The 27,716-nt window shown below is 51.8% G+C and overlaps 1 protein-coding gene across 10 annotated transcripts in view; it reads left to right on the forward strand.

Moving 5' to 3' along the window:
* Positions 1–27,716, forward strand: part of Mical2 (microtubule associated monooxygenase, calponin and LIM domain containing 2) — a 203,410-nt gene that overhangs the window by 7,636 nt on the left and 168,058 nt on the right. For 3 of the 10 annotated variants that reach the window (XM_005380295.2, XM_005380296.2, XM_005380298.2), the window contains exons 1-2: positions 19,468–19,883; positions 24,647–24,977. In XM_005380295.2, coding sequence (XP_005380352.1) covers positions 19,849–19,883; positions 24,647–24,977 — 366 coding nt within the window. In that variant the 5' untranslated portion in view covers positions 19,468–19,848. Of the gene's footprint in view, positions 1–3,794; positions 3,867–19,467; positions 19,884–24,646; positions 24,978–27,716 lie in introns of those variants that run through there. The other 7 variants (XR_001233109.1, XR_001233110.1, XM_013511825.1 and 4 more) reach the window with 4 other exon arrangements.

Consider the following 27,716-nt stretch of genomic DNA (forward strand, 5'->3'; position numbering starts at 1 on the left):
CATGGTACATTTCAGTGCTCCAGCAAGGCCATTTCCTTCCTGCCCCCTACCCTTCTCCCTTTCTTCTTCCTTTAAAGACTTGTCTAAGTAACTGTCTGGATTTTCTTCTGCACCGCTTTGAAGTCAATGAACATCAGCTCCTGCTTCCTTCCTTCTCTTCTTTGCCTTTCCAAATGCTCATAACAGCAAGGTCTGGTCTGGGCTGGGTCTCCATCGGGGACTTCAGGACCCAGCAGCTCGCTCTGGGTTCTGTGTGTGCCTCTCCGGGAAGGGCATGATGGGGGCTCTCCGTGGCCTCCCCTCACTTCTGTTTGCAGGCACCTTGCCGCACATGTTTGCTTTACCCTGCTGCCTGGATCTCACTGAGGGTGGACAGCTGGCTTTTCTTCCTGGGTGGATTTGGTGGTGATAAAGCAGCCATCTGTTCAGTGCTGTTGTTAGTCAGGACTCTTGGTTTCAAGGGACAGGAGCCAAACTTGAATAAGCTGATGCATAAGTGGGATATGTTGGAAGCTTTCAGGGGAGGCTCAGAGAGTCAAGGAAGCACTGGAGAACGAAGCACCAGAGAAGAGAACAGCTAATCCCCAGCATCCCTGCACCAGAGTCCTCTGTTCAGTGGTCCATGGCTATACACAGCTCCCTGCTGGCCCCACGCAGCCTCCAGGTGACCCAAGAGGACCGGGCCTTTCCCGGGACTTTGCAGATTGGAGCACATGCACACTCTTTGTACCAGTGAGTGTGGCCAAGGAGGAAAGCTACTCTCAGGAAGCTGCCTTGAGTCCTGTGCTCACTTTTTTGGCTGAGGAGTGGGGACAGAGTGGAATTTGCTATCAGCAGAAAAGGAGAAAAATAGTAACACTTTTATTGAGTGCCAGCCATTATTCTAAGCTTCCTACCTCATTTAATCTTCACAATTGACCCTATTTTTTGTGCCAAGAAACAGGCACAGGGAGGTGAAGAAGTTTGCTCAGGGTTACTTTGCAAGTTAGGAGGACAGCTAGGATTGAACCCAGTACAGAGCTGTAGATGTGCTTGCTCTTCGCCACCCACTCTAAGACAGATTATAGCAGTGGATGTCACCTGCATGCACTAGCTACACACACATGGGACTAAGTCCTTTATGGCATTGTCTCAGGTCATCTTCACAATGCCCTCTGGAGGGTCCCAATGTTATTGCCACTTTTAGATAAGAAATTGTGGCCTCCAGAGTTGATGTGGTTTGCCCAGGGCCACCCAAGTGTTTTAAAGTGACAGAGCTGGGACCCTGCTTTGCCTGATTGTAGGCCCTGTTAACCCGTCTCCCGGTCCCACTTGATTCAGATATTTCTCTTGCTGTGTCAGAAGCCTCCTCGTGTCTGGGGTTAAGAGCAGACCCAGCTCAGGGTCTGTGTCTTTGAACTCTGTCTGGGGATCTGGGGCAGAGAGACATCCACTTGGGTGTGCTGCGTTGTGGTCTGAGATGGTTCTTGAACAAGCCTTCCATGCACCTGAGCTCCGTATTCATTCATTCCTTTATTCAACAAATACTCTTTCTATGCCTGGGAGGGCCAGGCCTGGTGTAAGTGCTGGGGGTTTCTCAGGGCAGACCCCATCTCTATGCAGCTAGGCTTGGAGAATGTCAGAGAGGAAGGATCACTGATTTCCTCTCCCTCTGGCCTGCCATATTCCTTGAGACCCACAAGGCCACTCTGGTTCCCAGAAAGCCTTTTCAGGCCCAAATCAGGCCCCCAGGAGACCAGAGACCTCTTGCTTCTTTGCTTGGGACTGGCGTGATGGCAAGTCCAAGGGGAGACAGACAGCATCTCTTCATTCTAGCTGATTACAAAAGGAGCTATTGTGTCAGGGAACAAACCTGGGTGTGGACTCAGGCCAGCTCCATGGACTCCCAGGACTGCTGTGGTTACTGCTAATGGGATGCTTGGCCAGGAGCGTGGCTGTGTCATGCCTCAGTTTACCCATTTGTATTGTAATATTGTACTCGTTTGTTCCAAGGTTGCAGGAAAGATTACCTGAGGCATCACATGCTAACCACCCAGTGCAAAGCCTGTCTATGGGTAATGTTCTCCCTGACCTTTTAACCAATAGCTAATTTGGTAGGTATCTCTAAAAGTCATGGTCCATGGGCAGTGGCAGAAAGTGGTCTGTGGTGAGGAAATCACCAATTATGTCAAGCTCCTCATTTTGTAGGTGAAAAAACAGATGCCCTTGAAGTGCTAGGCTCTAGGACCTTCTGGTTGGCTTGTGTTGCAGGGAGGGCAAAGCGTGTTTGGCTGTTGGTCGAAAAAGACATATGGATTGGCCCTTTGAGTGGCTGGATCATTGTGCCTAGGTCTCTATGGGAGTATGACCAATGGGTCAGCTCTTATGTCCCCAACAGTGTCACAGGGTACAGGGGACTTCCGTTCCCGAGATCCAGGGAGCAGGAAGTGGTCTCTGGTTTCTCAGACCCTGACAGTAGAATTTGGCATCAGGATGTCCAACTCTCCCACCCGCTCCCAGCTTCCCATGAGAAGCAGGAGCAGCTAAGTCGAAGTCTCCGGTCACTCTGAGTTCTGGCTCAAGGCAGCAGTACACAGCCTACAGCTCAGGCCAAGAGAATGTGGCTGAAGCGGGCCAGCCTGTCTGTCAGCTCGTGCAGACCAGAGGGGTGTGGGCTTGATTCTGCACACGATGGCAAGCTGGAGTGCAGCTCTTGCCCAGGTCACTGCTTCTGGGGCTTGCCAGGCTCGTGGCATGTGTGGACCGCCACAGCTGTGCTAGATATCTGCCTCCAGGACAGCTCCACTTAGTGGGAAGGATGTGGAGTGGCCTGAGCTTGAATCCTGCCATGCTGTGGGCCCTTGGGAAGTGCTGGCCACTTTCCAAGCTTCTGTTCCTTGTCTGTGAGGAGCCACTGAGATGAAGCCTGTCTCGTCCTAGCAACGCTGACTCCATATGTGACTAGCACTAAGCCAGGGTGGGTTCTCTCCCATGACTGGTCGGAGCGTTCCGGGCAGCGAGCTCCCCTCGCAGTGCTCTGAGCGTGGCTGCTTGTGTATTGGCGAGAGCATGTGTACCTGTGTTTGTGCAGCCAGGCAGGCCTGCTGCTCTGCAGAGCGAAGTGTGTACTTGCCAGAGTATGGGCATTCCTTATTAGAGGTTGCAAATTTAGTTGCTGTGTTAGTTGCTGCCTCTTAGACATTGAGATTTTTTTTTTCAGTGTGAGAGTAAAGCATTAGATATATGTTGTAACTCGGGGCCTCGTTTTCCAAACAGGTGCAGAGACATTTTCTGAAGCAGCAATAGTGTATAACCAAATCCTATGGGTGATCACTGGAAACCAAAATAATAATTTGTTTAGGAGACAGCCATGATGAGATGGGCTGCTTCCATCACTTCCGGGTTTATTTAGCATTTTGGTCCCTTACACCTTAGGCAATGTTACAGACTTCACATTGGTGACTTGTTAGCAAGTTTTAGACCATCTTGATTTACTTTCATTCTGTCTCAAGCTTAGAAACTCTGGAACTTTCTTTTTCACTAAGGCAAAGCCTTTGTGTAGGGACAGAATAAGGATACAAGGTGCCCAGCCAGTGCTGACTTTGCTTAATAGACTCTCTTCACGTGCAAAACTCGGAGCACAGGGAGAGTCTGTCCATTCCCAGTGCCTCTGTGAGACAAAGTGCCCCAAATAATGTATTTAGGAGACTCAGCTATGATCAGTGCCATGTAGCACCCTCTTGGAGGGGGGAAGACAGGAGGCTGGAATATCGGGTCATGAAACTGACATTAATTGTAGCCTCTTGCTTTTATAGGAACATGGCAACTTGTGCAGGGCTCATCCTGAAAGAAGACTTCAGCCCTTGTGATGCCTGAGAATCACGTGAGTAAGTCACAAGTGGTGGGTCTCTGTCATGCCCTGGGTGGCTCCCAGGGACTGCTTTTAGGCTGAGGAAGGGGTGGGAACTCTTAGACTCCTTCTTCAAGCCCATGTGCATGGGACTCCATTGAAGAAACAGTGGCTGGGGGAACCTTCCTTCCCCTCCTCAGCCCTCCGCCTTGGCTGGTGACCTGCAAGTTTGTGCAGCCTTCCTGGGATCCTGGAGGAGGTAGAGTTGAGCCCAAGATTCATCTGGGGACGTGAGAGACCTGCGTGACTGCTTGTGTGTGGCTGGGCAGGCCATTTGCCTCTCTTTCCCCAAGCAAGGCCAGCAGTGCAGGTCTTCTGATCCCAGCTTGGCTGTGGGCCCCTCAGCCGTCCAGGTCCTCTGTAGGCAGCGACTTCAATGCATCCCCGGCTACTGGGCCAAGATTTGAAAATGTGGTTGCTGCATCTTCATCAGAATGTGTGGGTTCCATTCTGAGAAGAGACCTGGTTAGATCTTTCTGTGGCTTCCAAGCTGCATGGAGGCCTAGGGTCTGGAAGGCTTGGTGCAGGCAGACATCGATGGTGAGCTTGTTCATTTGTGGCCCTTCATGAGTTAATGTAAGAGCTAATGAAAGAGCCTTCCTTCCACTCCCTCCTGGATCCACTCCTTGTCCCTTCTAGTCCGTCCCTCCAATGTGGGCAGAGACACTCCTCAGGATACAACTGAACATCCCTCCTATCAGCCTTCAAGGCCTCCTCCAGTAAGAGCTCAGCCACACTGTTCTGCCTCCTCTCTATGCCCTTCTCCTAGTTCCACCATTCTGGAGCAACTCCCATGGCCAGGACACACCGGAAGGCTCCCTCACCTCCCCAGATGAGGTTGGCGCCCTGTAGCACTTCTCTGTCCCTCAGATACACCAGCATCTGAGCTAAGGTGTCTTCACTTGCATGTTGCCCATCAGCTGAGGGAGCCTGCAGGTCAGGGAGCCACCCTCCAGTCTTCCTAGCTGAGCCTAGCAACCCTCTCCCAGCTGGCGCGGTCCCTGTGATGTTGCACATGGTCAACAGCTGTTTGTTGACTGGAGGAATCTGCATCCCAAGTTAGGCCAGGGCTTTATTGTCCATGAAGCTGTCTCACAGCCAGTGTCTCACAAAGCTTTGAACCCTGGGAGTGGTAGTTACAATACCTCCCACCCCCTGTTTTACAGATATGAAGATAGGCTCTGAGCAGCCAGAGAACCTGCCCTGGGTTTTTGGTTAATTAAGACCAGGCCTCATATCCTTTATGTCCCAGGCTAGCCTAGTTTCTGTAAACTTTATAATTAGAGAGGCTATTTAGAGCAACCCTCTTATTACCAAACAGGGAAACTGAGGCCTGGCCTGAAGAGACTTTCTCAAGTTTGCAGAACTTGCTGGAGTCAAATGGGTAATTGGAATACAGGCTCTGGGCTTCCATTCTGGCATTCGTCCCACTCCCCTCCTTCCTCCTCTGCCTCCCTTCTGCACCCAGCAACCCGAGAGCATTCTGAAGCCCTAAGTCTGCACTTTCAGGAGGTGAAGAACTTACAAAATGCTCTGAGTTGGGGGGAATGCGACAGGGAGGACACCTGGCCCCTCCCCAGGTGCCCTTGGACTGTGGGCCCAGGCAGGCGTCACAAGATCTCAGTCTGGTTGCAGGAAGAGGGAATGTGAGGGTCAAGGAGAGAATCAGGGCTAATCCAAGAGGCCAGGACTTGGGGGACAGCTGGTGGAATGAGTTTGCCCTTAGAGACTGACCTGGTGGGTACCAAGGACCCACATGGAAACAGGATGAGAGGAGTTTGCTGGACCTAGGGGAAGGATTCTAAGAATCTGGAAAAGACCTGGGAACAGGGCCCACATGGCCACTCTGTCACAGCTGGGGAGTCCCTGCCCTGTACTTCAGAAACTCCACATGCAGGTGGCATCCATGCATATTCTGACGTGTGCTGGGGAGGGGAGGTGTTCTGGCTGACTCACCCCTATTGTGCACAGAAGAATTTCATTCTGTTTCTGATTGAGCGTGCGTCCAGTTGTTTCCTTCCCCCTGTGGATCCTGGGTCTCTCCTGGCTCATTCATCCAGTCCGGGCTTGACACAGGGCCAGGTGGGTCTCGATGTGAACTCCACCCCTTCCTGCACCATCTCAGGCACACAGACTGGAGACCGGGACTGTGACCGGCTCTGTCTCCTTTGGCAAGTGGAAACATACAATTTGCCCAAATTACAGAGAATGTGATATGAGCCAAATAGGTACCTCGGATTGCTTTCCAAAACATTACCAGATTATACACTTCTCTAGGGCAGGGAAAGTGTGTCATATTATGTCATTATTGTTTAAACCTTGCATTTACATTGTGCTTCACGTTTTGTAAAGATCATTTCATCTTCGTGATTGGGCAGGTAGATGATTCACTACCATTTTTCAGATGATAAATTGACCTTAGACAAGCTGGCACCTGCCCAGGGTAATGGAGCTAAAGGCTGAACTGAGATGCCATTCAGGCCTCCTGCTTATAAATCCCATGATCTCTTTCCTCTATTAAAATCCAACCATATGTAAGTCACTGGAGGGGCTGGAACATAAGAGGTGCTCAATAAATATTTGTTGAATGAGTGAACTTTGGCTCCTCCTCCTCATCGTCCTCCTCCTCCTGCTTTCCCTCTTCTTCCTCCTCTCCTGCCCCCTTTCATCCTCTTCCTCCTCCTCTTTCTTGCCCTTGTTCTTCTTCACCATAAAGAGATTCCTTCTGGCAGTAAAGTGGTCACTACCTGTGAAGTAATTGAGTTTCTGGCCGTAATAAGGAACTGGTGAGCTGTCTTCTCACCCAGCCTCACCGCAGGGAACTGGGTCATACCCACTGAATAATTAATCCCTTGAATCTTTTCCTTACAGCTTCCTTCTCCTCATGCGGACATGGTCTGTCCGACCTGAAGCTTATAAGGTCCCCAGCAGAGGTAGACCCTGTGGTTCATTATCATTAAACATTCAGATGTCCCATTGAATTGCCCACTGTAAGACTCTTGTCCTAAACAGGTCAGACTTCTACTGGGTTAATGTGATCTTCTCCTTGTGCCGCCCTTCCTCCACCCATGATCTCTAGACTAAGGGAGAGGAACAGCTGTGACTATTTTATCTATTCTGCAGGGGCAGAGGCCCATCTCTCTCTTCTCCCTGACCTCTGAACTTCCCAAGATTTTTTGGCAAGGGTTGGAGGAAAAGAAAAGCAATGATGTCGCTGATGTCTCGTGAGGAAGGAATGCGTGGGCGGGGAGGCAGTTATCCTCACATCTGCTGGCCCGCTTTAGCCCTGCGTGACACAGGGTCATGTTTCTTAGAGTCTACAGGGCATCTGCTGACCTCATTAGACTCTTGAGGTCAACAGAGTTGAGTGGAAAGAGGAGCAAGCTGAGACCCAAAGGGTCCTGTTCTCGTGTTAGCTGTCCACACTGTGGGTGGGTGGGTGGTCCCGGGCAAGTCACAGAACTTCTCCTTCCGGATTTCTTGAGAAGGACGTAAGGGAACTTAGAGGCTTGTGTGGCATCCTAGAGAAGCCTCCTGGACTCCAGTGGCCCTCCGAGCTTACTGTCAGTTTGTCCCCATGATCAGTACCACTATCTCCCCAGTCACTTCCTCCTCACGTGGCTGGCGCTTGCTGCTGTCCTGTGTAGCTCTGTGTACCCCTACTCCCCCGGCATATGGCGGCACACAGATAACAGCCTGCTGCTGCCTTCAGCCCCTGCCAAGCAGCATGGAAAACACCTAACTGAAGGAGGCGCGGCGACCTCAAAGGGAGAGATTAGTTGGTATAAGAGGGAAATGGCATTATCAAGTGCTGGGATCCCCAAGTTCTTGGCGCCCCCAGGTTCCTAGACTTTACTGAGTTATTGACCAAAGGGTGGTGAGTATGTTAGGAATATGTCCCCAGCCCTGGCCAGTCTCTGTGGCCGGGGTGACCAGGCACTCTGGAGTCAGGACAGTAACATGGGAAGAGGCTGCTCAGTGAGAGAGAGGAGATGCCTTCCGCAGCTAACTCTGGGAGGGGAAGGGCTAAGGAAGGTGGATTTGTCACTACGGTTTACAATTTTAGAGTATGACAGCTGGAGAGAACTAGGTTGTCTAATCCAGTGCTCAGTTATGAGTGAAGTCAGAGCCATGATTTAAACAAACGCGTGAAGAGGCCAGTGGCAGAGGTGAGGTGGAGCCAAGTCTCTGACCCCAATAACAGGCTTTATCCCCAACACCACAGTGCCTACTCACAAGGGCTCAGCTGCCACACCTTCCGTGTCTCCCTTTGACCCCGAACTTGGACATCTATGGTGTTAGCAGGGCCTCCACCTTGCCTGCCATTTATGAAGGCCTCATAAAACCTGGGTGCAGCAGCGTGCCCAGAGGCCGAGCTGCTCCTGGAGCCTCGCACTGGGTACCTGGCAATGCTCAGTCAGCACTGCGGGGTTTTGTGGTTTGTATTGGGAAGAGACATCAAGACAGGAAGTGAGGGAGCTAAAGCCTGACCTTGACAGTGTGTTTGCCATTCAGATAACAATGGCTTGGCTTTATTGCTAAGCAGATTGTTCTGAGGGGGGAGACTGAGGGCAGCTTGCGCTGTCCTTTGCTCAGAGAGCAGCTGGCTCCCCCGTGGCTCTGTTGATGACATGTGAGACGAATAGAAGCCACTCACTTTTTTCTATGGACACCTTTTGGCTCCGCATTTTCTACTGAGCTCAAGGGTTTGTGTGTTGGGTTCTACCCGCTGGGCAGGCACTGGGTTTGTATATGTGACCTTTTTCCTTATAGGAGGCCACAGAGTGGTACACGAGGCTATTTATACAGATGAAGAAACTGAGGCAGATCTAAGTTAAATAACTTGCCTGTGTCCCATAAGAGCCAGGGCTCAGACACAGGGTATCTGAGTCCAAACCCCTCCCTTGTCCCATATTTCACCCGTCCTTTCTGCACAGGGAAGGAAGGACTGGGGAAAATTAGGCCAGATGTTGGTGGAAGCTTCCAGCATTCAGAGTGGTCCTTCTGCTTGCCAGGCCCTGGGCTTGGTTCTTGGGTTGGAAAGTTGAGTTAAACGCAGTCCCTTGACTCCCAGGAGAAAGTGGCAGGCCTGGTAGTGGGACAGATGTTTATAGTCTCAGCCATCTGAATGTCACCATAGAGAGACACCCCTGGGGCTCTGGAAGCACTGAGAAGAGGGCAGCATCCAGGGAGTTCTGTGTCAAGGCGTTGCAAGGGCTCAGGTTGAAGCATGATGGCGAGGTTGCCAGGGAGAGAAAGGAGGTGGAGGATTTTGCAAGGGAAAGGTCTGGAGGTAAGAAAGGGCCGGGCTCAGTATCTGGGAGGAGGGGTGTGAGCGCATTTCCTTCTCAGCTGAGGCTGCACAGAGTGGAACAGACAGTTGAAAGGTCGGCTGTGGGAGGGAGAGGGGGTTTCGAGCCTGGCTGTGCAAGGCCTTGGAAAACACTTGCTACTGTGCAAGCTTCATGGAAGGAAAGATCAGTAGATCAGCACAGATCCTCCAGCTAGAGATTCTCCAGGCCTCTGAAGTACTGCGTACATGTGTACAGACTTGTTTTCAATTCGTGTCCATTTCCTGTATTTTGTATCTCATGCACCAGTGGAGGTGATGTTGGTGGGGCAGAGGGAGTATGGTGGGACCAGCCACGTGGACAGTTCATATTTAAAATGGCTCAGATTCCTCTGGCCAAATAAGCAGATAGTAAACACCCTTGGGAGTTCCTATGCAGACTCTCTCTCCAGGGACTGTTTTGCATTCCAGACAGGGCCACATAGTACTTCTGCAGGAGCTGGGGGCATGGGGGTGAGAAAACTACTTCCATATAACAAGGACCAATAAAAATATGCAGCTGTTTTTAAGGATGATATTTCAAGGCAAAAGCAACCAGGAAGTAAATTATTTGTCATGAGGCTGACCAGATTTTTTTTAAAATGGCAGATCTTTAGAAAGGAAAGAAGACCAATAGAGAGAGAGAGAGAGAGAGAGAGAGAGCCCTTCAGGAGCTCTTGTCCCCTAGGCTGGCTGTCCCCTCTTTAATGAACACCTCACTGAGGTGATCCAAGGAAACCAGCTTTGGAAACTGAGCTTTGAGTCAGAATTGCCCTCCATGGAGAGGAAAAGACCAATAAACCAGAGGGATCTGAAGTCAAAGATACCTTCTTGGTTTCATATCAAAAGTCCACATTTGTAGCCCCTGGATTTCATATGTTTAGGAAGAAAGAGAAAAATCCTTTCTGGGACAAGGTACTTACTTTAATGAATGTTTTTCAGAGCATGAGCTCAAACACCAAGGAGAGCGTCCAGCACCTCTACTCTGCCAGCACAAATGTAGTGCGCTGGTTGGGTCAGAGACATGTCCCTTCCATCCCGGAACATTCTCCAGCTTAGCCACACCCTCTGGTCTCTCCTGGCTGTGGGCTGCTGGAGTCTAGAGTCAGTGAGGGACATGCTGACCGGATGAGTGGTCAAGGTGCTTGGTGATTCCAGAACATGTGCCCCAGCATCTCGAGCTGTGAGGCATCAGCCTCAGCATCACCATCGGCCTTGGCGTCACCAGGAGAGTTGGGGTCCTGAGACCTCCACCCCTCCCACGTAGCCTCTCAGCAGCCAGTGAGAGCCTCATCACTATCACTGAGTAGGCAAGTGTAGCTAGACTTTCACATCCCAGTGCTCATGAGCCCTGTCCTAGAAGAGGAAATAATCTCCTCAACCTCAGGTCAGTGGTACAGTGTAGTTTAGGGATGGATTCTACCCTACCTGATTAAACAGCCTTTCTGCGTTTCCTGTGAAGAACCTTCCTGGGTTTCCTAGACCCTTGGGGAAAGCAGTTCCCAGGAGACCTGTATTCCTCTGCAAACCAGACAGTGGTCAGTGCTATCTTCATCTCTTCTTTCTGCTCAGATCCCTGAAGTGCCTAATGATAGGTAGCAGCATAGTTTCCATGGGCAGAGAGCTCCTCTGGGCCCTGCTGACGAGAAGAAGACTCGCTCAGCGCTGGCCCCACCTGCTAATGTCTGCTCGCTCTCCTGAGGTTCCATCTGGGAACTGCTAGCACACTGCCTGGCATGTGGTCATCACTGTCTGTAGAATGGGAAAATGAATGAGCACCAAATAAATCCTTCTGCCTTCTAGCAGAAGCAAAGAGGAAGCAAACAGTTCTAGACTGAGTTGCATGCCTGCTCTCCAGGATCCAGCGTACACTTCAGAAAAGACCAAAGGGAGTCCTGATAAAGCTATCTCCCGGGGGGGACAGGGGATAGCCTGCTGACCTTGGACCCAAGCCATTGCGAGACTGAGTCCCATTTTCAGGGTTTAAACAAACAAACATCAGTAGCAGCACCGAGCCACTGGGAGTGGTGGCCCTAGCCGAGTGAGGTAGAGTCCATGCCTTGCTGCTTCTGCTTGCCCAGCCCAGCCCTACTGGACTGAGAGCCCTGCTCTTGGATGTCTCCCAGAGCCTCCTGTGGTGTCCTTGCTTTGTTGTGAGGCTTCTCTGTAACACAGGATGGTACATTTACACTCCTCAGTGTGTGGACAGTGGCAGCTGTGGACGGCTCATTAGTCCTTTCTGACTCAGCCAGGGCTCACCCGTCCATGCAGGTGGACACGCCTGCTCATAAAGGCTGAAAACCACTTACAGGTCCTTGTATGGAGACTAGGGCAAGGGTGTGGCCCACTGGACTGCTGGCCGGGCGGATGGCTTAATGGAAAGGACAGACAGACACCTCCTCCTCTGGCTTCAGCATGTTCACACAGAAGCCAGCTGACTGCTGGGATCAAGGAAGGTATTACTTACATCATTAATAACATTAATAACAAAAACAACAAAGCTTTGTGTAATTACACATCAGGAAATTAATCCCCAAATTAAAGGTCTGTAATTCAATTAAACACATAGATGTAGAAGCAGGTCCATCCTTCCTGAGGTACATTCTTACTGGTAAACATTTATTCATTCATCAAACATGTGGCACCTGGCTACTAGTAGCAGAAAGAACACAGGAACTGGGATTACAAAGATAAAAATCAGTGGACAGTTCTTCCGCGAGTGAGTTAGTCAGTAAAGAAAATAGTTCAAAGTCCTGAATTAGTTGAATCTTGAGTATCAATTGGGTATCAGCTGAGTACCTGGAGCTGAGATGCTCTGGGAAATAGAATCAAAAGACACTGGCCTTTTCCTTAAGACGTTTATACTTGGGCTGTCTGGGTAAGATTAATGCACAAAAGGTATGATGGGTTCAAAGCTAAATGGAGTGCCATGGCCTCGTCTGTGCCCCGTGGGACCCTTGTATCACAACCGTTTGTCTCCCCACCAGACCGCAGTTCTCAGAGGTGTATGTCGGGTACCTACAGCCTGGCAAGGCCCTCAAACAATGGAATGTGTGGAGTAGAAGGTGTTGCTGGTTTTCAGACCTGGCTGGTGCACAGAATTCCCTGTGGAGTTAAAAGCGTTTTGCTTCTTAGCCTTCAGGTTGCAGAGATTCTGTTTGGGAGTAGGCGCAGAAGGCTGGAGTTCTGGACACCTCCTGGTGAATCTGCGGTGGGGCTGGGTTTAATGACCTCTGGCCTAGACTTCAGGAATCAGGAGAGGGTGGGGGGATGACCAGTGGGCAAGGGATGGGAGGCTTTTGCTCCTGAACATGCCTGCCCTGCTGACCCTGCCCTGCACGGCCTTCCCAGGGGCCTCTCTCCAGCTCCCAGGGACTCTGTCTCCCAACTCTGCATCCACACATCCGGGGGGTCACCTCTGCTTCAGCTCTAGCTGGGGAATCGGGCTTCGATCCCCGAAGTAGACTGTGAGGGTCCTGTGGGGCGCAGCTCCTGGGAGGTCTTCAGGCAGTGCTGCGGGCTGACCGCCTGAGACCTGAGCAGGTAGGAGAAGGAAAGCAGAGGTCGCAGGTGAGCACAGAGGTGGCAGCGCGGGCCTCTGGGAACCCAGCCTGACATAAAGAAGGGCTGCATGGGTGGTGCTGGGGAGGAGCTGGGGAGCCCAGCTGGAAAGTGTGGACTTGTCCAAGGGGTACAGGGACCCCTGAGGTCTTTGTGAAAAGTCACAAAGTAGGCCACCACATAGTCTGCATTTCATGTGATGCTCCTGATTCAGTTTGAACCACATGCAGTTACAGGCCCCAGGCATTGGCAGAGGCCCAGGCGCCAGGCACAGGGATGTGCCACTGCTGGCCTCAGACAGCCTGCAGTTTGGAGAGGAAAAGTCACCTGCCAGGAGATCCGTGCAGCAGTGTGCTGAAAATGCATCCTGCAAAGCTCCGCAAAGCACGGTACAGGCAGAAGAGTGAGGATGGGCAAGGTAAGGCTTCAAAGAAGCACAGTGCAGCTAAGAGCACTGCCTAGCCAGGCATCATTGTCTTCCATCTTCAAGTAACCCAGCTGGTCAGGGCTATTATTATCCCCACTTTATGGATGAGAAAACTGAGGTTGAAAGAGCTCAGGTAATCCATTCTGGCTCACACAGCTGGTAAGGGGTGGGTCAGGATTTGTGTCCTGTCTGCCTGACTCCGGCATCCAAACTGGGGCCCAGGATATTCTGCTGCCTTGCAGGTTTTATCTGTAAAGACGACAGGGCTCTCACCAAGTGACCAGAGTTTGGGTGGGCCTTCCAGACAGCGGGACTAATTCGAGCAAGGGCACAGGGGTGGAGTGTGGAGGAGTTCCATGTATCAGGGACCAGGAGATGGTTCTGCAAGTGTAGCGGACAAGGGGCCAGAGTAGTGGTGAGAAGAGAGGCTGGAGGAGCAGGTGAGGGCCAGACCATGAAAACGGGCTGCTTTTTACTCCACTCAGAGTTGGGACCAACCCTGCAGCTTGTCCTGGAGCTGCTGACGGACTGTAAGCTGGAGGAGGACCTGACCAAGCCTGTGTCTCTGACAGGATGATCTCTCTGGCCGGAGTTTGAGGATGAGGCTGGGGGCTTGGAGGGAGGTGAATCTGGAGACAGGACAGCACCGATGAGGAACTTCGTGAGTCCCAGTGAGAGCAGGTGGAGGCTGGACCTCCAGAGAGGGACGGGAGGCAGGGGACGTGGCTGTGAGGAGGCAGGACCCGGTGACCAGCCAGCTCTGCGAGATGAGAAAAGGGGCGGAGACCATCGACTCCAGAAGTTTGGCGCCAGAGTGTGGCAGATGGAGCTGCTCATGGGGTGGGGCTGCAGGAAGTGGGAGAGGTGTGGGTGAGGGCGAATGGACCGCACGTCGGGTCTGTGCCGGCGAGCCTGGGAGATGTCCTCTTGCAGCTGACACATGCCCTGGAATGCAGCAGAGAGATGCTCGCTAGAGCTAAAGCTTGGTGAGTCGTCAGGCTGTAGGTACTGGGGGAGCTGGCAGGGTGCTGAGGTACAGGGTGCTGAGGTTCTGGAGGGCGAGGACTGGACCCTCACTCCCAGGGGCAGGTGGAGAGAGGGGTCCACAAAGACCGCAAGCAAGATAAGGCCTGACAGGTGGCAAGTGGTTTGAGACGAGTGAGTGTTGACATGGGGCCTGATGCAAGGAGCAGAAACCGGACTGTGGCAGCTGAAACGTGACGGGAGGGGAGGACGGAGGCCTCACAAGGATACACTTGTTCTTTTGGGGACCTCGGCTGCAAGGGGAAGAAGGAAAAGTAGCCTTTCCTCTCCAGTAAAGCAGATTTAGATAAAACTGTGATTGAGTTCGTGTGCGTTTTGGGAGCGACTTTGTATTGATAAATTCACAAAGGAGAAAACAACCAAAAACTTGCTGAGCAATGAATTTTGGGGAGGATGGATGAAAGATACAGTTAGGTGGCCCCGTTATTCCAAAGTGGGGGGCCCTTTGGAGGACCCTGCTGATGAAACACTGCTGGGTCAGGAGTGGCTTGGGGTGGAGATGGCTTCTTTGTCAGATGAGGTGCTGTGGACACAGCAAGCAGCTGTTAGCGAAAAACCCTTTTCACATTCACTCTGTCATGAGTTCTGTGCATCCTCCACAGCATCGCTCCGCATCTTTAGACTAAGTAGGAAGAGTCAAGTCCCTGAGGCCTAATTTCTGTACCCTGGAAGAAAGAGCACCGTTCTGGCTCAAAGGGTCGCTCTAGGGGGTGGTGGCAGAGACATGGTGGAAAGCGTGCTTCCAGCTGTCAAACCTTGAGTAGGAAGTTGGCTCAAGAGAGGTGAGCTCTCTAGTCTGTACTCCCCAGGTGAAGCACCCCAGTCTGCCTTGGTTGGGCTTGGCCTGTGGGGGGTAGTGGTGGGATCAACCCCATGCTGACACCCACCACGCACATCTGGGAGCCCTGCGCTCGGAGAGGCCCCCCACCTCCTCCCCACTGCACTCTGTGTCTTTTATGCCTGCTCCAGGGAGGGCGTTAGTGACTCAGAGACCCGTGTTCTTCCTGCCACATCAGAAGGGCTTGCCGGGCCCTGGGAGCCTTCCAGAGCACTTGGGCTGTTACTGAGGCCAAGGAAATGAAGTAGACTATCCGTCCCCATCTCTTGTCTTTTGCCATTTTTGAATTGGGAGATGTGTCTTTGCAAGGCAAGGTGTGCATATGCAGTGTCTCCGCAGAGGAGTGGACAGGGTTATTTCTGAGCACCAAGCAACTTTTCCAGGGTATCAAGATCTTCATGGAATGAAAGACATAAAGTGATGATGGTAGTTGTTACTGGGAATTGATGGTTTTATGAGGAATGTGGATTCCCACGTGGCCAAACTCCCTGCCTGGCGGGTGGAAGGTGACTTCTGGCGCAGGCCAATGTGGCACGCCGGCCGCAGACACCTACTGTATTCTTTAAGGTGATGGGCCTGGGGGTTTAGCTCAGTGGCACAGCGCCTGCCTGGCAAGCTCAAGGTTGTGAGTTTGATTCTCAGTACCGGAAGAAAAACAAAACAAAAAATAAACAACAAAAAAAGGTGATGGTAGCTGCCTAACAGACAGACCCCTGGTTCCTTTACTCAGTCCATGTTTATTTCTCACCTATGTAAAGACTGAAACCTGTCTGAAACCTGTCTGGTTCTAAAGGTTTCCCTCCAGGCAGGCACGCAGGGGACCTGGCTCCTTTCTCCCTGGGGCTCTGCTGTCCTCACTATGTGCTGCCAGGGCCACCATCCTCCAGAGGAGGAACGAACACAGCGGATCTTACAGCTCTGTCCTCCGAGTGGCACAAATATCCCCAGCTCATGTTCCATGACCTCGAACTTGGTCACCTGGGCTCTCACAGCCACAAGGAAGGACCCAGGAAGTCTTGCTACATGCAGAGCCCAGCACTTGGGAGTCTGATGAAGGAAGGGTGGACAGCATCATGAATTAAAAGTCTATCCCTGAGGTCACGTGCCTGATTTGCTGTGCAAGGTTCCACCCACTTTGCATGGGAGCAGGGTCGGGGTGGTGGGTAAGGATGTGCCTCTGAACTCCCGCTGTGGGGCTTCTGAATCACAGATTCACCACTTCTGGCCCTCTGACCTTGGAGAAGTTGCTGGCTTTTCTAATTCTTTAAAAAATGGGGATGATGCTAGTATCTACCAATGCCTCATTTCATTACAGTGATTAATGACTTCAGTATATATATAAAGCTTTTAACGCATCGCTTCAGAATAAGCAATAAATGCTCATTAAATGTCAACAATGATTATTTCCCAACTATCATTCATTCTTCCCTTTAGTATTTACTGTACTATAGAGAGAAGGCTTTGTTCTATAGGAAGTGAAAGCAGGAAATAAAATACTCATTTCAACACAGCATAACCAACTGTAATGGAGGTCAGTGCAGGGTGCTATGGGACCACTGGGGGAGAAACCCATCGCATTTGGGGAAATGCTGGGGCACAGGGAGATGAGGTACTTCCGGGGGAGAGGAGGCTGGAAGGAGGGCTAGGAGCTGTGGAGTACGGATGTGCTCATGCCTGTGTGCACAAAGTAGTAAACACAGCGGGTGATGGAGCCAGGGCTGTTTTTATAAATGGGGAAGCTTCTTCAGCCAGCAGTGGGTTCTCCAAGGAAGTCAGAAGGATTCGTGGAGACTGTCCTTAAAGTTGAGGTTAGTCAATGAAAAATATGCCAGGCCCTGACTTGAGGGACAGAAACTTATCTGCTGACCCAGCCGTTGTTAGCACTCATTCAAGCCAATAGTGTGTCCAAGCAGCTGGTCTGGTGTAGACCTGTCTTCAGAGAGCTCTGGGGGAAGCTGCTCACCACAGAGAAGAACCTTCCCAGCTTTTGAGGGACTGCAGTCAGCGGTAGCACTGTGCAGGGGCCACTGGAACCCAAGGGTGGGGCCGCGTTCTCCTAAGAAGGCGATGTACGGTAGCCCCTGGGGACCAACACCAGGGAGCTGGGACCCAAACCTCCCTGGGATGCTGAAGATTTCACAGGTGCCAGGTGCAGCGAGGATGGGTCAGTGTCAACATCCTGGGGGAAGGCAGGATGAAAAATAAACCCTGGGATCTTGACAGGGCTGAGCGTTGGGAGGTTTCCTTCATTCAAATGAGATTTGGAGGGAAGGACAGAAACCCAGACGACTTTGGAAAACAAAAGTTAAAAATTATTTCACTGCACCGACACATTTTTTCCACTAGCATAATGACTCATTTGGCTTATTACACTTTAACTCCACAGTGTTTTGAAGTCATCTTCATTGTTTATGAGGCCACACATTCTGCACTCCGGCCTTGAGCAGCTTGCACTGTTAGATGGGGGTCGTGGTGGTTTTATTTTGTACGCATTTTCTTGTTGCTGTTGTGATAAAATGTGCCTAACATGAGATTAACCATCGAACTCCGGGGGTGCAGCTCAGCAGCACGGAGCTCGTGTGCGTTGCTGTGCCGCCATCGCCGCCACCCATCCACACGCTGTCAGCCCACCCTGAAACTCAGCACCATTAAGCACCGACTCCCTTCCCCTCCCCCAGCCCCTGGCCACACCGTGCTGCTTTCGTCTCTGAACTTGCTCGCTGTGGACCCCTCCCACCCTCCGTCTGCCTTCTGGAAACTGGAATTCTGAGTTCACAGTTTTCCTGGGCATCCGGTGTGTGACTGCGATAAGTCAGGGCACATGCAGAAGAACAGTCTGCTGAGTGTTTGTTGTTTGATGGGTTCTGTGTGTAGTGAGGTGTTCGTTTTCTCGGCAGCCAGACACACAGGTTTCCATGAGAACGGTTCACTGCAGGGACAGCTGGAACTTGAGTGGACGGTGCCATCATCCCTATGCTACACGGCTGTGGGGAGGAGCACAGCTCTTTGGAATGGGGTTGCATATGAACTTAAGGGCCCTGTGGTCTGCAGAGCAGCGCTGCTGGGAGGGACCTTGGCCCTTACCTGTTAGTACTTGAGCTAATTCATTAGCGCAACATCAGGGCTTCCTTTCATAGAAGGGTGGCCCTTTCTTTTCTGGAGAAAATAGTACTGCTACTGACGCAGGGCTGGGCAGGCCTAGAGGTCAGGGCCTGTCGGTGCCAAGCATTGTCGGGCTTGCAGAAGATAATGCGCGAGGCCCACCTCCTGTGCAGAGAGCAGGGTCAGGGGGACTTGGAGTGAGCCTGCAGGTGGGCGCTGGGAGAGCCGGGCGCGCTCCAGGTGGGAACTGGGGGAATACAGCAGAAAGCACTGCCCGATCCTTTGTTGTTGGGTTGCACCATAACTTTTGAAGCCATTTCTTGTGTCTGATGATTGTAGACTCACCAAGCCTAGAACTTCAGAGACTGTGGAACTTAACTGATGTAATTTACACAGCAGCTGCAAAAAAGGCACCCATGTTGCCTTCGTAACATGGTGCATGTGGCCTGGTGGCTGAGTGTGGATATTGAGTGAGATAGCCCTGGGTTCATGTCCTGCTCAAGACCTGTGTGATGTCAAGGAGGCTGCTCACCCACAGAGTCTCCGTTTGCCTGTCAGACAAGCTTGGTCCAACGAGGTCCTTAAGACAGAGGGGCTGGTATAGGTGTGTCTGAAACACGGGGACCCTGGAGCAGTGCCTATGTCCTCATGAGGGCAGCAGGCAGGGAGAGCCTCCTGTGCCTGGCCAGAGTTCTTCATCTCTCACAGGGATGGTGAACTTTTCAGAGACCGAATGTCCCAATTGAAATCCCAGACCTCCTTATTTATTGCAAAGTGACAACGCTGCAGTTAAACCTGAATACTGAAACATACATTCACACATTAAAAGAAAAACACGATAACAGAGCTTTCAATGATACAAACAGCCCACTGTAGCACCAAGCCATGGGTTCACCACCACTGTCCTAGAAGGTCCTGAGGAGAGGCTGAGCAGGAGACCAGGCAGAGATATGGAGCATGGGTGGGAATCCTGGAGGAGAAAGTACATATATGTATATATATATGTGATACCTAAAACCCATAGACACACAGGCATACACACACACACACACACACACACACACACACACACACACGACAATAACAACCACATATGACAAACTACAGTGAGTTACAGAAAAGGGAGGTGGACAGTTCTGAAATTACTTTTTCATGACTTAATTCTTACTTACAGAGAGAGAGGCTCCTGGCAGCTTACAGACTGTTGCAAGGACTTGTGGGCATAATGCAGGGTGTAGGTGCCTGGCACACAATGGGCCCCTGGTGATGCTGGCTGCCTTCCCTCCTTCCTAGTGGTGTGCCTGGTCCACATCCAGGTGTCTCTGATGCCAGATAGTGAGACACTGGAGACTGGGGACTGACTCACTGGGGCATCTCAGGCCTGTCACTATGACTCCCAGAGGGAGTGGGCAGGGATGAAGATGTGGGATGTGTGAGGCCCCTTCAGACAGGACCAGCTGAGCCCACACCTCACTGAGAGGGGGCTGGGGCCCGAAAGACAGGAGCCAGATGCTGGTGGAGGAGCTGACAGAGAAAACCACGGCTCGAAGTGGACTTGGAGTCTCTTCCAGTGCTCCTGCCTCAGGCCAGCGGTGACAGAGAAGGTGTCCAGGCCCTCGCTGCAGCCAGGACCTGGTTAGGGCTCCCACAGTGCATGCATGCCAGAAGCCTTCGCGGAGGGGGTGCAGCACATGTAAGCTCCACACTTGTCGGCAGCGTGCATGGAGAGGGCTTCCACTTCCTGGGGGTGATCCCGAGGCCCAGAGCAAGCACAGAGCCCTTTGGGGACAGAGCTCCTCTCTCTGTCTGGGGAATGACCTGAATGAATGAAGACTTCTCGAGCTCTCTTCCAGGGAGTCAGGGTGGAATATGTGGCCCCAAGAGGCCATGCGGTCTCCCTTATGCAGGTGACCAAGCTGGGCACCCTGGCTGGAAGGAGGACAAGGTGGCTTTTTCAGTCCCTTCACAATCCTGAATTGCTCTTTTTGGTTTGAGTTGGCTGCTGAGTATGCTGGTAGAGGGAAAGCCAGGCAGGAGGGAGGGGTCTGCTGGCCCCACCTGTGAGCCAAGTGCTCCTGCCCTTGCTGCTCTCTACAGAGATGCCGTAAGAGCGAGCCGCGCTTCCCACAGCCAAGGGAAGCCTGGCTGGCTCCCGCCTCATCTCAGTGTCGGGTCCAGTAGCCGTGACTGAGTATCTTCCGTGTGTGAGGCTCAGCCGGAGCTGTCAGCCCTTTCCCATCCTGCAAGGTGCCTGGTGCACACGCCTTTGCATTGCTGAGCCTGCCCTGCAGCTCCATGGAAAAGTCCACCCTGGAGATGATAGGTTTCAAACCTGGCAGTGTCCAGAACAAGAAGATTTTGTTCCTAGGTTGCACCAAACTTTGAAAACAGAGCCTGTCTGTGGGCTTTGAGGGTAGGTTTGAGAGATCGAGCTTATCATTTGGGCCAAACTGCTGTTCTGTAGGAAGGTTTTGCCCAGTGTCCCTTCCTGGACCCCCTTGAGTTTTTATAGCACTCTGCCTTTTCCCCAAGGCCTGGTCACACTGCTGCCACTTGGCAGGTGGTGAGCTTCAAGGAAGGCAGAGGGTGTAAGAGTCCTGAATGTGAGTGTATAGGGAAAACGGAGGCCTGGCTGTCATTCTGAGAAGGGCTCAGGGACTCTTAAACCTTGGACTTGTCTCCCAGATCCCACCAGTTGAGCCCATCACTGGTGCTGTCACCTGCAATTTGAGACCCTGAGTGTTAATTTGTAGTGGCCAGAGGCAGGGAAGGGAGTTGCTTTGTGACTCATGAAGTCACATAGGCAGGCAAAAACCACAAATGAGGGACTCCAGCTGGCAAAATCCAAACTGCTTCAGGGCTATTCTTGGAAGCTATAGCGTCACATTTTGTTTTTTTCCCAGAAAATGCATAACCTTTCCTATTCCTGGCTAGTTGGCTCTATTTCTATATCAAACTCCAAAAAGGCAGCATGTGGGTGGTAGTGGGCAAGGCAGACCTCCACAAGAGCAAGCCACTTGGTGTCCTCTGAGTTGACACTCTGGACTTTCTTCTCCAGGGTGCCCACCGAGGGTAGCACACCCCAGTTCTCCGGAAGCAAAGGTTTGACTCTCAGACTCACTGAACCCTCGGAGTGCTGGGTCAGCCCTTCCCAGTTCACAACCAGCGTCACCCTATGCACCGTACGGCTTTAGGTTATTGCTAAATTTATACTGAGTGATATTCCCCACTTGAAATGTGAGGGACTTAAAACCAAGAAGTGTAGTGATCTGTCCCAGGCTCCATGGCTAGGAAGTGAGTTTGAACCTGGTCTCCTGAACTGAAAGTTTTGTTTTCTAGTTCTAAAATATATATAATTCATTGACCTGGGAAGGGCATCTAAATAGTTATGAATTATGCTCCTTTTTTTTTTTTTTTTTTTTTTTGGTCTATGATGTTTGGGCCATGGTACAGTGCTAGTTACCCTGCAGCTCCCAGGTGTTAAATACATCATATATCTGATCTCATTTACCACCCTAGGACCTGAGTAGAATCATTCCCATTTTACAGATGAGAAAAAATGGAGGCCGGGGCTGATGAGACAACTTGTAGAGCCACACAATCAGCAAGTGCTTGTGACCAGATGCACAACCAGATTTACCTAAATATTCTGATGTTTTCCCACGAGGACAGCTACCCACTGTGGGTGTCAACATCATCTTTGACTTAAATTGGCAAGCTGATCATTGAGACCCGGTTGTTTAGATGCAGGGAGGCAGGTCTGAGCCTGGCACAGGCTGCGGGGGCGCCTGTCCAAGGCTGTGCTTATCTCTCCCTGTCGCCTGTCTTCCTCCACCTCCCCTTATCTCACCCTAGATAAGAGCTGGTTCCTGGGGCTCCCACGCCCACCTCAGCTCTGTGGCTCTTTCTGTGCAGGAACCCTAAGATTAAGTTGTTCATTTTTCTTTGGAGAGAAGGAAGCAAGTTCTTCCAGTTTGTAAATTATTGTCTGGGAGTCAGATCTGGCTTGATACCTTTAAATTGGTGTGCGATCTTAGACAAGGAGGAGTTGACAACTTGGAGAGTTGATTTACAAAACTTTTTTTTTGAATTTGCTGCACACCCCCAGATTGAATCTGCCAGGGGAGATGGGTGCGGCAGGTGGTAGCCCATCAGCAGATGCTTGTTGGGGTCAGGCTCCACCAGCAGGTGCGTTTCTGTCTTTCTCTTATCATTCTCATCTGTCTCTTGTAAAAGAAGAACAGGAGGCTTGGTATGTAAGCGGCTTGTACACAGCTGCATGGGCAGTGAGGGTCGAAGCCGAGCTTTGGTCTGAGCTCTGTAGCTCCAATCTGTTTGCTCTCAGAAAAGTCTGCACGTAGCATACCAGACAGCATGCAAGCCTCCGCCAGCCTCTGCCTTTGCCGTTCGTGCTGGCCCTGAGCTAGCTCCCAAGATAGATAAGCTTTGGGAATGTTAATAGGCTCGGAGAAGCAGAGGCGTCCTGCCATCCGTGTATGCTCTCTGGGTGGCACGTGGGGCACGTGGGGAAAGTTGAGACGCTGACGGCGGCAGTGTTTATGTGAGGGATGCCAAAGTGAGCATCGCGGACATTAAAGGAGCCGAGAGAACATCTGTGAAGGAGTCTGTGTCTCATCTAGGCCAGGCAGGGCCAGTCCTCCCAGCCTGTGGAACTCGTTGAGTGGCGTGGACCAGGTAGCCAGGTAGGGCCAGCTGGAGGATCTGGGCCTGACTTGGGTGTGCAGGCTGACGAGGCCCGGAGCAAGGGGTGTGTGCTGCTCAGCCTCCAGCCCGGCACTCTGCTGGAAGCTCTTGGGGGAAGCAGAAAGGAGGGAAGGGTCCCAACTGAGCTGTCAGTGCCCATTGGCCTAGAAGGGATATGCCACAATCTGCCCTGGTACTTGTGTATCCCTTGCACACCTTCTCAGGAGCCCTGAACGGTTGACACTTGGAACTTACTGTCACTCTGCCCCACACTGCCGGTTCCAGAGTCCCGCCTCTATCTGGCACCTCCTTGGCCCAGCATGTCCACTCCCCAGTCTTCTAGTGAAATCTTCCTCATTCCTACAACTGGAGCTTTTCTGTATTTCTCCCTTGGTGGCTCTGTGGACTTCTTGAGGCTCTCTTGAGACCTGCTGCCCTGGGATCCCTGCTCGGTGTTCACAGTCTAGGAGCACTTGCCTGCTAGCCCACCATCCTGCCTTGCCTGACCTATGTTGGCCCCATTTCTGTATCCCCAGGACCTAGCACGAGGCCTGCCACTTGCTAAGGCACCAGTAATTGTTGCTGAATGAATGAGTGAGAGATTAGGGACTAAAATAAACACCATTCTCTGCTTTTAGCATTATACAACCAGCCTACCACCCCGACGTGCCCTAGATAGCTAGCTGTCCTCATTTGGGGAACACAATGCTACCCCGAGGGCTGTGCACTTTGTGTGCTTGCTGACCTTCTCTTGCCTGGCCCTGTGGGGGAGTTGTCTGCTGAGCCCCCCTGTTGACCCCTCAGATCCCCTGACAGCTGGGTCAGTTTCAGCCCTTCTATGCTGGCCTTCTTGAGCTAGCTTTGGATTCTGGAAAAATAACTAGTGCTTTGGAAAATCAGCTCTACTTTATTTTTGTTCCTTTGAAACCTAAATGACTTTCCTAAGAAATGTCTGAGGTTAGAGTGGTGCAGAGAAAGGACCATGGCCAAAACCCAGGCAGGCTATTTTTGTGATGTGAATGAACACCCATCGCCTGTTCCCTTCCAGAGGCTGAGCACTTGCTCCAGACAGCGGCCAGCCTGCTCGCAAAGCACAGACCCCTTTAATCTGTGTCCACATGTTCTTGTCCTCCGCGCCCCTGACTGAGGAGGTGTGTGCTTCCCGCAGAGCCCAGAAGCGGAGAGAAGTTTTGGGGAGTTGCCGTCATCACCTGTGTAGGGGAAACATCTGCGCACTGGTGACAGTGAGGGAGACTTTAAAATGTCAGGTCTAAGGACAGGTGGGGCGACTGTAAAACCCAGAATGGAATGTGCTTTGCGTCTTTGTGCAGGAGGGTAACATGGCGAAGGTACCTGTATATTAATCAATCAGCTGGTAGCACCAAGAACAGTCAGTTTTCAATGGAGCTGAGTCTTGAGTGTATTTCCTGGCCTTTTCCTCACACTTGTCGCTATTTGCAGAACCGTCTGGCTTGTAGCAAGACTGACCTGGCACCATCAACACTAGCCAGGGCACACAGAGCTCTGTGCAGTCTGTAGTTCTTTTCGGCTAGTGCAAGGAGCGGGTGCAGGGGAGAAAGAGATTCCAGCAAGGGCAGACAGGATTGGACATTTTCCAATGATGGCCTATGCTTTGTGTTAAGGATGAGGGTTAGCGCTTTAACATCTTAAAGGAATCTCCTTCTGGCATGGCTCACTCCTCATCCTACCTTGGTGCCCACCAAGCTCACCTCTCTCCGCCTCTGTCTGCAGGTGGGACGCGTCCCAGGCTGATCCTCTCTGTCCTCTCCACGCCGCTGCTCCACGAGCCTGCCCAGCCATGGGGGAGAACGAGGACGAGAAGCAGGCCCAGGCGGGGCAGGTTTTTGAGAACTTTGTCCAGGCTTCCACGTGCAAAGGCACCCTCCAGGCCTTCAACATCCTCACCCGCCACCTGGACCTAGACCCTCTGGACCACAGGAACTTTTACTCAAAGCTCAAGTCCAAGGTGACCACCTGGAAGGCCAAGGCTCTGTGGTACAAGCTGGACAAGCGTGGCTCCCACAAAGAGTACAAGCGAGGGAAGGCGTGCATGAACACCAAGGTAAGGGGGTCCTGCGTAGACACCCTCACGCCCGCCCGGGGCAGGTGGGTTGACATTTGGGACTTGGAGGTCTGTTGTCATTTGGCTTGTCTAAGGTTCTTAGTGGATGTGGGTGTCCATGTCATATTGTTCTGCTCATCTGAAGGTTTCCTTCGTCTCTACATGCTAAGCTCCTCCTGGTCAGAAGTTTCCATCTTATCATAGTGGCCACAGTCCCCCTCTTGTGCCCCTTCCCAGGAAGGAAACTGAAATCAGGGCAGAGGGAGTGCAGCAAAGACTTCATCATTTTACTTCTGCTCATCTCCAGTATCCACCGTTTACTGAGCAGCTCTTATGTGCTGGGCACATCATGTCTAAGACCTCACCGAACACCTGCAGTGGTCGCGTGGGCCACTTTAGAGATGCGGACACTGAGAAGTCAGTTAATACTCCCAAGGTTATGTGACTGGAAGGCACTCTTGGTCTGTGTGATACTGTGCCTTAGGTCCTATGTTCCAAGAGAGGCTTACATGGAGAGTTGTGTTTCTCAAAATCAAATATTTTCAAAAGATCCCTTGGTTGTTAATCAGTTGACTAAGAAGTAGGCTCTTGGTCCTGACCTTCCTTTCCTTTCTCTCCCTTTGGATACCCGAGTTCCCGACTTCCTTCCGTGGACGCTGCTCAGGACCACACTGTAGTTAGCCCTCCCCATTGCTTGGCTTGAGGCAGCACCCAAGCCCACAGGGCTGGCAGTGACTCAGAGCATCCCACCCCTGACATCTCTGTGTGCCCGCCACCCATGGGCAGCAAGAAGTCACAACTTGCTGGCTGGCTCTGGGGGCTTGTCAGCCCTGGGCGCAGGTCCAGGCAGCATGTTTAGGTTAAGACTGAACATGCTGTATTTAGACCTCTCAGGAGGTCGCTCAGCCAGAGCCCTTGGAATTCCAGTCAGTGCCAATCCCAGGACAAGAGGCTTGAGCTCTCCATGGCAATGGGGCCTGTTGTGGTTTTGTTTTGGTCAGGAGGAGCTGTTGAATCTACCGTGGGATACGGCTGCTTTCCACTGCCCTAGGGAGACAGCTGCTAAGCTCGCCAGAGCCCAGGGCACCCGGACTGTCCAGGGCATAGGAAGAGCATCCCACAGGCCGGGAGTAGACAGTGTCTCCGTCCTGAGCACAGAGCCGTCCAGGCAGGGTCTGCCCATAACCTGCCAGACTCCAGCCTTGGGCAGGGGACATGGGGGTGGTACGGAAAACGGGGAGAAGGGGTGGGGCCAGTGTCTCCCTCCCTGCTTGTAACTTCATGGATTCTGGTTCACTGGGCAGCTCTTCAGAGTTAGAGGAGGGGGCACCCTTAGCTTTGAGTGACCTTTCTCAGTAGTTATATTTGTTGGCTTTCTTTTAAAAAAGAAAGCCCAATGCATACATACAACTCCACAGAAAAACTCAAGTGGCTCTGTCAGAGGGGCTTTTCAAGGTTTCTCTTTCATTAGGAAGTCATTGCTTTACTTTGTGGGTATAGGTCTTTTTTGGTGACCTAAAGGTGAACATTCCAAAAGATGAAGCCATCAGAGGGATGAACTGAATGCTGGCCACCGTGAAAATATCCTTCTTTCAAGGATCACCAGTGGGGTTGAGCGTGGTGGCACATACCTGTAATCCCAGTACTGTGGGAGGCTGAGTCAGGAGGGTCATAAACTTGAAGCCAGCCTAGGTAACTTAGCCAGACCTTGTATCAAAATAAAAAGTAAAAAGGGGTAGGGATGTAGTTCAGGGTAGAGTATGCCTGGTTTCCATTCCCCAGTGCCCCCGAGACACACACACACACACACACACACACACACACTCACTCACTCACACATACGCCACATACGCATTCACTAGCTGGGTGGTTCCCTGGCTTGTCCGGCCAGCCCCTATTTTACAAGCTTTGATGACTTGAAATAGCAGAGTCCTTACATCTCATGGCTGGCAGATCTCTACTGGCACTGGAGATACAAAGGGAAAGAAACGGTCTTTAGTGAGTGACGCTGAGTAGGAGTGCTCTTGCCTACCAATCTGTATGCTTTTCTTATCTGGGGGACCAGACATTTCAAATATGTGATAGCCCACCTCTTTCCCCAAGGAGGGGAAGACACATTGGGAAATGCATGGTAAGTATAGACCATGCCTGTATGAGGTCCCCCAGCAGCATATTTTAGAAAGCCAGTTCAAAGTAACCAACCGAACAGGGACATGATTAACCCAGGCAACTGGATGCTCCAGACATGCAGTCTCCCTTCCTCTGTCCTTCCAGCCGTGTCCTGGGTGATCTGCTTGTGCTGGCACTATTCTTCCCCTGCAGATGATTTACCTCCCTGTGGTAACCTCTGGCTCATCTCTTTATAACTCTACAGCCCACAAGGCAAAATTCTTTCTGTTTTAGCGCAATACTGAGACAATCTCAGGGACGGCTTTTAATGGGCCCACCCCTGGGTAATGATGGCCAAAGCCAAGGCCACAGCCTACTGTGGTTGGCAGCTCTTTCAAGGCACCCCACGATTGCCCTGAATAGAGAGCAGGTTCCCAAGAACATGGGTGTTCAGGACAGACAGCGGTGTCCCCTACAGTGACCTTTTGCTTCTGTTGTGGTTGTGACAGAGGCGTGTCCTGTGTTGGATTCGTGTGTGGGTGGTTAATGGCCAGCTCCACAAGGCCACTGCTTAGGCTTCTTGTGAGTGAGGCAAAACCACAGCAGAGGGGACCTGCCCCTCCTGCCACG

This window comes from Chinchilla lanigera, unplaced genomic scaffold, assembly GCF_000276665.1.
Source record: "Chinchilla lanigera isolate Chin_1 unplaced genomic scaffold, ChiLan1.0 scaffold00013, whole genome shotgun sequence".
Taxonomy (NCBI): domain Eukaryota; kingdom Metazoa; phylum Chordata; class Mammalia; order Rodentia; family Chinchillidae; genus Chinchilla; species Chinchilla lanigera.